This window comes from Microtus ochrogaster, chromosome 5, assembly GCF_000317375.1.
Source record: "Microtus ochrogaster isolate Prairie Vole_2 chromosome 5, MicOch1.0, whole genome shotgun sequence".
In the NCBI taxonomy this organism is placed as follows: domain Eukaryota; kingdom Metazoa; phylum Chordata; class Mammalia; order Rodentia; family Cricetidae; genus Microtus; species Microtus ochrogaster.
Genome location: NC_022012.1, coordinates 48,695,058 through 48,705,776, shown reverse-complemented (window position 1 = coordinate 48,705,776; position 10,719 = coordinate 48,695,058). Strand labels below are relative to the sequence as shown.

Sequence of the window (10,719 nt, the reverse complement as noted above, 5' to 3'; positions counted from 1 at the left end):
TCAGCCCAGGCCTCTGCCGTTCGTCAGCCCAGGCCTCTGCCGTTCGTCAGCCCAGGCCTCTGCCGTTCATCAGCCCAGGCCTCTGCATCTTCCCCCAGTCCTTCCTTTGGTCAGTCCCACTCTTGTGTCCTTCGCTGTGTGGGTGGACAGCATTGAGGACATACCCAGGAGTTACAGGCTCTGGCAAGGTCTCTCCCATGCCTTCCCAGCGGGGTACCTAGGCTGCATCCCAGAGCCTGCTTCCACAGTGGCTAGTTGTGGCACACTTTCAGGTGAGCTGAGGGTAGCCAGGTGTAGCCAGGAACCCCCCCTGGATGGCAGGCCTCTCTCAGAATTTGTGCTTCTTGTCCGTGAAGAAGAGCCTCCGGAACTTGTCAGGCTGGAAGGAAGGGAGAGACGTTGGAACCTGGGCTCCCCAGCAGAGATGGGAAGACCCAGGCTCAGAAGCTCTTAGCTGGGGTCTGGGGTGAGGGTCCAAGCTGGAAAAATGATGCCAGACTACAATGCTGGTATGGCTCCCACAAGCCTCTCCGGGGCCTCCAACCCCACTCAGCCTTCAGATTTAAGACCGATTTGCCTTTGTCTGGTGCAAAGGGAGGAATGTAGAAAAGGGGTGGGGGTACTGCAGAGTATCGGCTTCCCTCCCGGGTGTGTCCTGGGCTCCCTGCCCACTCCTACCCAGCTGGGGCCTTGCTGGGACAGGATGGAGGAGGGGAGGGGTTATATATGAACTCCCAGGGTTAGAGGAGGACATGGGGACATCCAGGGGAAGTGCAAACCTGGCTTCTGAGGTCCTTAAAGGACTGTATACTGCCTGGGTCTGAGAGGATCAACACCTCAGAAAATGGTGGGGACAGAGCTAGAGCCGGAAGACAGCCCTGGCCTGAGGGAGGAGCTGGTTCCCCAGAAGCCTTTTGCTTTGAAGCTCGGGATGTCCCTGTTCCGGCCAGGAGAGGGAAGTTCCAGCTCCCCCAGACTTGAGGCTGTGCACACAGGAGTGGAGCTTTCTACTTCTACTCTTCACGAGTAGAGGCAGCTGAAGGATTGGAAGGGGTTGGTGGGCTCATCTGCCTCCCTGGGGACGCAGGAGCAGCCACCTCCCTCTGGTGTTCTTACGCCCCCGTCCATGTTCTCTTCCTGTCTATCATGAATCCTCAGAAATAATCACCCAATTCACCAAGAGCCACCTCTGACAGTGTCTTGTCAAGAGAGAATGTAGGACACTGCTCCTTGGGTAGCTGCCCTGGGCATAACCAGTTGGTCAGCCCATTTTACAGACAAGGAAGAGAAAGCCTGGGTAGGGTTGCCAAGTGAAAATACAGGCTGCCCAGTTAAATCTGAGTTCTAGATAAATAAGAAACCATTATGATTTTTTGAGACGTATCAAAACTACTGATTTATGTACAACTCAAATTTAATAGATGCCTTGTATTTTTTTTTCTTGTGTGAATTTGGCAACCTTAGTCATCAGGGAAATTGTCATGGCAAAGCCACAGGCTAGAGAGCTGCTTATTCATGACTGGGGCCACAGGTCTTCTTTCTCCTCCCGGTGGATCTGACAGCCCTGCAGCGGGCTCTGAGAAACACGGGGAGTGTTCTGCCATAGAGGAAGCTCTTAGGTGGGCTAGAAGCCCCCATTCACCCCACATCCTTATATCAACAGGTGGAAAAGTCCTGGGACTTGTGAGCATCGGCAGTAACCCGTTCATGCGTGAGGAGCACACTCAGGTTCTCTCTTTGTAGTCCTGGCTGTCCCCGAGTTCACTACGGAAGCCAGGCTGGCCTCAAACTCACAAAACCCCTCCTGCTTCTGCTACTCTAGTGCTGAGATGAAAGACGTGTGCAACCATGTCCGGCTCATTGGGTATTTTATAAGGACCTGGCCACCCAGGGAACTCACCTTGGTCACCCGTCCAATGTCCTTGTTCTTGGAGGCTGGGATTTGCTCATAGTTGTTCCCTGGCTCTGGGACCCGAGAAGTCCCTGAGATCTCAAAGCCACAGTCCATGGGCCCTAATAGCTGGCTGTATGTGGAGCTGAATTCAGGGTATGGGAGCTTGGCAGTGCCATGCCAGAAGGTTGGAATCTGCTCATAAGTAGTGTTTCCTTGGCCTGGTCTGTCCTTACCCTCCTGTCGTAGGCCTGTAGTCCCAGCAAGCTGGTAGGTATCTGTAGAACTGGCCTCAGAGGAGGACTGAGCCTCGTGGCTCAGCTTTAGAAACCCCTGTCTCCAAGTAGCAGCCCGTGATCCTGGGACCTCAGAATTGGGGGGCAGGGAAAATCCTAAGGAAGCATAAGACATGGCAGCACTCTGGTCTGTCTTCACCCCACATGGGGCAGGCTCTGGGTTGTTGGGATTGTTCTGGTCTTCATCTGAGAGTTTCCTTGAGGGCTTCCTGCCTGGGGAACAAGCCAGGCTGCCAGCTGGAGCTAGCCTGTGCCTGCTAGATACGTCTATGCCCAAGCCTTGCTGTGCCTGGTTTGTCTTCTTCAGGTCCGCGTATATGATGTCGCTGGGGCCTGCAGAAGGCTCATCCAGAAGAGAGGGACTCCTCTGGGGAATAGGGGGCCCTCTAGTGGGTGCCTGGGAGAGAGGGACAGAGAATGTTTTAAAAAGCACTCCATAGGTACTGTGACCTCACAGCCCTGAGCTGTCTTTAGAAGTCTCCCCTCCCCTCTTTTGCTTCAGTTTGCCTATCATAGGCAAGGGTTGGCTCACAACCTTTATGTTTCCTGGTTCTATGATTCTAAGTACAGTTTTTGCCTTGGCATCCAAGGCAACTAGCTCAACAGCTAACCCAAACTCATCCTGCCTGGTCCTCCTGCCTCTAGCATGGTCCATTTGTGCAGGGCCCCATGAGCCCACCCACTCACTGTGTGCCCTTTCAGAGCAGCTGTATCCCAAGCCCATCGCTTGTGGATCTGTTCAACAAATATTTACTGAGTACCAGCTACGTGACAGGCAGTCTTAAGTCCCGAGGCTAGCATGAGTTTACATTCTCATCCGGAAACAAGCACCATGGGGCTGTGCTAGGAATGTACAAGGATTTGATGTAGTATATGACATATGAATGTGACATAGGTAATGCCATGTCAGCTCATGATCGGTGCTGTGGAGAGCAAGGCAGGTAACAAAGTAGAGAAAATAACAGGTGGGAAAGGTGACATGTCCTTCCTATAGGTCAGGTGGGAAAGGTGACACGTCCTATAGGTCAGGTGGGAAAGGTGACATGTCCGATAGGTCAGGTGGGAAAAGTGACATGTCCTATAGGTCAGGTGGGGAAGATGACATGTCCTATAGGTCAAGTGACCTTTTGAGGAGACATGCAATGCAGTATGAGTACAAGTAATGTCACTCTCTGGTGAGAAGAGACCCAGGAAGAGTATACAGAAAGTTCAATGGTTAATGGGTTTAAGAAAGATCTAGAAAGCCAATGGGGCCATGGTGAGGAAGGGAAGGAGGTTCCAGTTACCGGAGAGGCTCTTGAAGACTCTGAGGATTTTAGGTTTTATTCCGAGCATAAGAAGTCCTTGGCATGGGTGTGTTGGCACATGCCTTTTATCCCAACACTTGGGAAGCAGAGGCAGGCAGATCTCTGGGAGTTCGAGGTCAATCTGGTCTACAGAGTGAGTTCCAGGACAGCCAGGGCTACACAGAGAAGCCCTGTCTCAAGAAAAAAAAAAAAAAACCAACAAAAAACCAAATAAACCAAACAAAACAGCAATAGCAAAACCAAATCCTTGGTGTACTGTGGTCTATGCATTAGGAACATTGTCTGAGCTTATCCTAGCATACAGACTCCTCACTTCAGTTTGCTGAGTGATTTTCAGGTATCTCGTGACCATTCTCATTGAGATCTTCCAAGAACGTAAGGAATGGGAAATAGACTCGGAGTACCTGACTCACACAAAGCCTCATGGTGAGAAAACAGAAAAGTCTAGCCTGGGTTTGAAATCCATCCAGCTGACCAGGACAGGCCATAGCATTAGTGGATCACTGGGGACTAAGACCGGTTTGTGGTTCTTACACCAGGGGCCTGAGGCTCACCCTCTATAGCTGAAGATACTGCTCTGGTGGTTTCTAAGGACCTGACTGGTATGACCCCCCACATCCGGGCTAGCAGCCATCAGTCTGTGCGGCACAGATCCTCCTCACCTCTGCACTTTCCTCTTTGGAGACTGTCCAGGGATTCACATCCAGGCCTTTCTTGGTGTGCAGGAAGGAGATCTGAGGTTTTGCAGGAAGGCGGGGGCTCGTGGCCTTCTCAGGAACCACAATGGGAAATCCCATGGCAGCTGGGTTTTCCAGGCCTAGACTAGTCTGCTGGAGGCCCGTGTTGACAGCATCATAGAGGTCATTTTCCTCTAACTGGAGGCAGTGAGGATATAACAGGCTTATGGTCACACACTGGCAGCTTCCAAGTGCTTTCAAGTATGGCAGGGGAAGGATGGAAACATCCCACTAGGTTCCTGACCTTGGGAAAGGTACTCTTTTGAATGAGGGCCCATGACTCCTGACTCCTTTGAGTTCCCTTCATAGGCTATACCTGTGTGATTGTCACCCCAAGCCTGGACACCCCATCCTACCTCCCTCACCCGGGAGAAAAGTTCCTACCCGTGGGCAAGCAGTAGCAAGGGTCTCTCCAAAGGGCTCAAGCTGCACCTCCTGGTAATGACGGAGGAGTTCTTCCAGGGTTCTGTGGCTGAGGGTGTCTCCGGAGACAAGGTAACGTCGATTTTGGAGCTGGTTGATGACGAAGTGGCGGCAGCGATCACTGCCCCTGTGACACAGTTACATGTGGACTGGGTTGGGCTGCTGCCTGCCAGTGGGCCAGCTCTGCACCTGAGTGTTTCTGTTCTGTTCAGACTCAGCTAACCAAGGGCTGTCCTTCCCATGGGCATCTATGATGTTCCTTGGGGAACTGGGGACGGGGTGGGAGGCTTCAAATGTCTGGGGCCCTGGGAAGAACCTGAGCTTGTTCTTGGGGAGGGCAGGACTGGGATTAGAGTGATTGAGACACTCATTGAGCCCCAAACAAGGGTACCCCAGATCTTGCTCATCAGATTTACTTATGCAGTCTCTTTGTTGTTGCTGTTGTTTGTGTGTGTGTGTGGGGGGGGCGTCCTGGGGATCAAACCTAGGGCCTCACCCGTGCTGAGCAAGTGCTGAAATACTGAACCATGCCTCCAGCCCTATTTACCTAGCTATCTTAGCTTTAAATCTTTTAATTATTTGCTCATTTATTTTTGAGAGAAGATCTCATTTTATAGAAGATCTCATTATATGGCCTACAGCTATATAGTCCAAGCTGGCCTCAAACACACGTCCACCTTCCTGTCCCAGCTTCTTCAGTGCTGGAACAATAGGTATGAGCTACCATATTTGGCTAATCCAGTATTTTAGAAGCTCAAAATTAATGAAAAAGCAAAAGCAATGAACAACCTATCAACACAAAAACGAGAAAGAAAATATCAAAGTCTCCAGTAAAGACAAGCTCCAACCATGCACCATTTCATTCTGCCGCACCTCATCCCATCTTCTGGAACAACTGAACCCTGCCTCCTATAAAATCCCAATGTCTTCATTTTCCTTTTTTTTTTTTTAAATGGAAGAATGATTTAAACACAGAGCACACATCATGGGTGTGCAACATGATGAATTTCTACACATAAGAATGTCCGTGTAACCACATGGAACCACATGTGCAACATGATGAATTCCTACACATAAGAATGTCCGTGTAACCACATGTAGATTTAAAACCTTGCCTCGCCCCTCCTTGCCAGTGCTCCACAGGTGGTCCCTCCCTGACCCTATTGCTATAAGTTCCTTTTTTCCCTGATGGAATTTCAAATAAATGAAAATTATGCAAAAGTCCTCATTTGTATCTCACTTCCTTAACGCAAGGTATTTTTTGGATCCACTGAGGTCCAAGAAGATTTAGCTTCTTCCCTTCAAAAGTTATGTGTAGTGTCTTATCTGATAGAAAACCTATAATTTGTTGGGTATTTAGGCAATGTTTCTTTATTGAGGTTTTTATAAATATAGCTATTATGTTTATCTTTTTTATGAATGCATGTGCTGATTTCTTCTGAGAATATGCCAAAGAGTAACAGGAGCAAGATGGATCAAAAGACATGTGTGTATGTATGTATGTATGTATGTATGTATGTATGTATGTATAAACACACACACATATAATAAGGAAATCAAATTTATCAGTCTTTTGAGAACTTTTTTGGGGGGGTTCCTCCTTTATTCTGGGAAGGCTTCCTCTTTAAACCAAGCATGCTTCAGGAAGGGGGCACATGTTGTGGTGAGGGAGGAAAGAGATGTACAGTCTAGCCATCCAGGTCAGCTGACTCCATCCTGGCCACCAGTGGGGTGATAGAAGTCACAGCCAGATTGCCCTCATATCCAAATCTATCAGTCTTTTATGGTGAGTACTTTTTGTGTCTAAGAAATTTTTGTTTATCCCATTTTCACAGGCAGTTGGTTTACTCATTGAAATGCTTTCTTATTTCCCTTAAGAAAGGTTACTGTTTTTGTACATTTTGTACATTCCCCTCTCCCCACAACTTGGATATCCACGTGCCTTGTGCCAATTATAGGAAACCAGGAATGACAGTGACACTCCTGATGTGAATCAGTGAGTCAGCATGCTGGTTCGTCTCTGGACTCTTCTGTCCCTTGTGACTATTTATATTTCTCTAAGCACCTCTTCTCACTGTCTTTTACAAGGTGGCATTCTGCCTAAGGTCTCATGAGAGAGAGAGAAGCTCAAAGAAACACAGAATAAAGGAAAAACAAAAATGAAAAGAGATTTGAAAAATGCTTACTTATTATGTTTCAAAGTGCCCAAAATAGTGTCTGGGTAAAAATGAGTATTGATCAATGATTAATATTTGCTTAGACCAGCCAGGTGGTGGTGGCACACATCTTTAATCCCAACATTCAGGAGGCAGAGGCAGGCGGATCTCTGTGTGTTCAAGGCCAGCCTGGTCTACAAAGCTAGTTCCAGGACAGGCTCCAAAGCTATGGAGAAATCCAGTCTTGAAAAGCCAAAAAGAAAAAAGAAAAAAAATTTACTTGGCCCTTCCATGGTTTGTGCACTCGGTGCCAGACATTTTCAAATGCTCCGTCTTACTGAGCACATCCAGCAGTTCTGTAATAGGGAACTAGAATAGTCCTGTTTTACATATGAGCTGGCAGAGGCACAGAGAGGCAAAGAAGCTTCCTCTGGGTTAGGATCTGAACAAGGAGAGTCTGTGCATATCATTTGAATCAGAATCTGAAGACTTGGAAGTTTGCCCTGTACTCCTGGCCTCCCTCCAGGTCTCCAGAGGGAGCCTTTCCCCAGCTCAGCCTATGTTCAGGCCAGGGTTCACATCACCTCTGGCTTTAGCAGGCCCATGTCTCCTCTTCTTTGTTCTCAGAGCCAAGGTCTTCATATTCAACGATGGTATGGGTCCTCCCATAGCCTTCGCACCTCTAGACTACCTCCCGTTCTCCCTCCTTATGCTGTTACGAGGAAACCGGTGAAGTGGCCGTCTCCCTGGATCCCTTCTTTGTGTCAGAATTCTCATCCAAGGCTGTCCCCAGATATCCTGGTTCCTGGTGCACCCAGGGACCTAGGGCTCCCAAAACCTTGCACTTCTATTTATGCCAGTCCATCGGCTAGAAGGCTTTCTTTTTTTTTTTTAAAGATTTATTTATTTATTATGTATACAACATTCTGCCTCTGTGTATGCTCCCACACCAGAGGAGGGCGCCAGATCTCATTACAGATGGCTGTGAGCCACCATGTGGTTGCTGGGAATTGAACTCAGGACCTCTGGAAGAGGAACCAGTGCTCTTAACCACTGAGCCATCTCTCCAGCCCCTAGAAGGCTTTCTTATACTCAACCATGCCCTCTTCCCACTAGCAAATAGCTGTTTCTCCTTTATTGGGCTCAGAATTCATCTGTTCCCACCAGGAAGATGTTTTATCTGGCTCCGCTCATCCTTTTGAAGGCTGCAGCACCATCCTTGGCATATGGTCAGTGCTGCTGCCCTCAAAGGGTTGGCCAAGCCTGGGATGGATGAATCATGGAGTCGCGGCCCAGGGAAAACCAGACAGTGGGCTTCTGGGCCTCAGCGTTTATCAGCAGCCTCTGGGTTACGGAGTCTTGAGGCTGCCTAGCCCTTCAATGAGGGCTTCTCACTTACTTACCTGTAAGACAAGATGTAGCCAACGGCCCGGTCACTGAGGCGGACGAGGAAGGAACCGAGAGCTTTGTCCCTGAGTAGCTGCTCTGTCTGCCTGGACAGAGGACATGCCATTAATTGGGGTCTGTACCCCCACAATAACCAAGTAGTCTGAATTAGACCTGCCTCAGGATCCTTGCAAGTCATGGTCTTGGGTGCAAGATTGAGGCAGCCTTTCAGCCCTTGATAGAGAACCTTCTTAGACCTTTGGCTGTGAGGCCTCTCAAGGTGCAATCTGTGTTTGGTCCTGACTCACGTGAGCAAACTAAAGACTCAGCCTGGAGTTGGATGTGAGTCCCGAGGCATCTTCCACTCCCCACTGCAGCCTTGCCAGCAGGTGCATTAGACACTGTCTGCAGCTACTTGCTCTCCACCTGGATAACTCTATAGTAAGAATGATGTCACCCAGCTGGAGACGTTTGCATTGGCAGCAATCCCCGTCTCAGGACTAGGTGTGCGATTGTGCAGGATGCACACTACAGGAGAGCTTCTGCAGCAGAGAGATGCTGCTGTGTCTCAAGCTTGGTTACCAGAGAAATTTACAGGAGCTCATTTCCCACCCTCTTCATGCCCTACACAATGCCAAGTGTTTTGGATGCATGGCAGAAAATTCTAGCTTTTTTGTTTTGGCTTGGCAGAATACAGATCATCTATTTCCTTAGCCAGTTACTCACCAAGTAAGAACTACCTTCATAATTTGTAGGGATCAGCGACAAGTGAATATGTAAGGTGCATTATTTCCAAATGAAGAGTGTCATGACAGTGACAGCAGAGTATTAAAGCAGGTGCAGGTCCGCACACAGCCTCAAGTGATCCAAGAAGCTGTCTCTGGTGCTGTGTTAGGCACCGGGCCAGAACCTGGTGAGCTTTGTTTCTCGTTCTTTTCCCAGTATTGGGAAGCATGGCAATCTAGATCAACCATATTGTCAAATCCCACATTCTATCTCCTAGGCCAGGATAACCATGTGTCTAGTTTTCCTGGCCAGTTTTCTAGCTTAGTTACAATAGGATCCTAGTGCTGGTGCATGGCACAGTCTTTTAACTTTTGCCAAGATACTCAGAATTCATCCAAACATGCCTAGCCCCTACACAGTCCTTCTCATAGCTACAAGGACCCCACTAGGGAAATGCTCTTCAGACCTGCCTTCAGAAGCTTCCTCAATCTGTCCCATCCACCCCCAGGGTTTTGCCTAGTGAGGGAAAGGTCAGGAACCCAGAGTTCCAGAATCCTTAGGTGATATTCTCAGCCCTGAGGAACTGTGGGGCAATGCTGGCCGCGTTGTCAGGGGTAGCCTTACTTGCGGGTGATGAATCCATGAAACCAGGGGGGCAGAGCTCCGTTCTGCAAGATAGAGGGGGCCTGAGTCTCCATGAACCACTTCAGAGCCAACTCCTGGATTTCAGCCAAGGCCTGCCCATCCCCTTTCTCCCCTAGTGCCTTGGGCAGATGCAGCTGCTCTGGGCCGCCCTCCATCCTGATGAGTACTGACGGGAAGTGAGTCCTGATGGCTGTCGTCCCTTATATCTGGGTGTGATGCGGCTCATTTGCCTGACCCACACCCTCCCCAGTGCCTGGAGCACACAGGAGTCCTGTTGCCTCTGGATTGGCAGCGGGGTCTCCTCTGTGAAGCTTTGGCTGGCTAGAGTCACGAGCAGAAGGCCACCGTTGCAGCCTGGTGAGGGTCAGGCAAGCTTTCCATGATCTCTGAGTTAGCAGATGAATGGCTGACTTTGTCCTATTTTCTCCCAACCTTCCGTCTTTGCCTCAGCTGAGGAGCAGACCCTGGCTGCAGTCACAACTTTGGCCCTGTTAGCAAAACCCTGGATTTAAATTCATTGTATCCTGCCCTCACAGAGGCTTTTTGTGTTTTGGTAGGGAAGTTCCATACTGATGAATTTTTCCATCCACTGCAGGTTGTATCAAGTATCTACTGTTCACCATATAAATCTGGAATCAGGCCACTGCAGCTGGGAAAACATTTTTTGTTATTGTTGTTGTTGTGTGTGCATGTGCAGGAATGTAGCCATGTATATGTTTGTGGAAGTTAGGGGGTGGTATTGGACACCTTCCTCTGTCGCTCTGCATTCTCACTGGACCCGGAGTTGCTGCTTGGAGTAGACTGTCTGGCCAGCAAGTCCCTGGGATCCACCTTTTTCTGCCTCTGTGTTCAGCCTTTATGCGGGTGCCAGGGCTCCCAAATCAGGTCCTCATCTTTGTGAAGCAAGCGCTTTGCCTACTGAGTCATTCTCCTCAGTTGTGGAGAAGCACTTGTTACTAATGGAGGTAGATGGGCAATAAATGTTTGTGCATGGGTGTGGACACTGTGCCAGATGTGTCCAGCCTGTAGGAGGCAGAGAGAGGAAGGCAGAGCACGTGGGCTGCATGACAAGGGTTGCAGTCAGTCTTACCCAAGAGTGACAGTGGGTGCGTGAAGGAGGAAGGCAAGCACCTGGGGGAAGAGAGGCTGTTG

The 10,719-nt window shown here is 49.3% G+C and overlaps 1 protein-coding gene across 1 annotated transcript; it reads right to left on the bottom strand.

The window, feature by feature from the left end:
* Positions 1-328: 328 nt before the first annotated feature.
* Sh2d7 (SH2 domain containing 7) lies at positions 329-9,722 on the bottom strand. The gene is made up of 6 exons (XM_005347371.1): positions 9,547-9,722; positions 8,214-8,303; positions 4,616-4,781; positions 4,157-4,369; positions 1,901-2,584; positions 329-379 (listed from the first exon to the last, which is right to left on the bottom strand). The coding sequence occupies exons 1-6, from the start codon at positions 9,720-9,722 to the stop codon at positions 329-331; spliced, it is 1,380 nt and encodes a 459-aa protein (XP_005347428.1).
* Positions 9,723-10,719: the final 997 nt, after the last annotated feature.

Excerpts from the sequence above, each read along its gene's own strand:
- Sh2d7 (XM_005347371.1), bottom strand. The coding sequence starts at position 9,722 with ATGGAGGGCGGCCCAGAGCAGCTGCATCTGCCCAAGGCACTAGGGGAG. Across the intron at positions 2,585-4,156 it reads CCAAAGAGGAAAGTGCAGAG|GCACCCACTAGAGGGCCCCC; the intron begins GTGAGGAGGATC and ends CCTCTCTCCCAG. Across the intron at positions 380-1,900 it reads ACATTGGACGGGTGACCAAG|CCTGACAAGTTCCGGAGGCT; the intron begins GTGAGTTCCCTG and ends CCTTCCTTCCAG.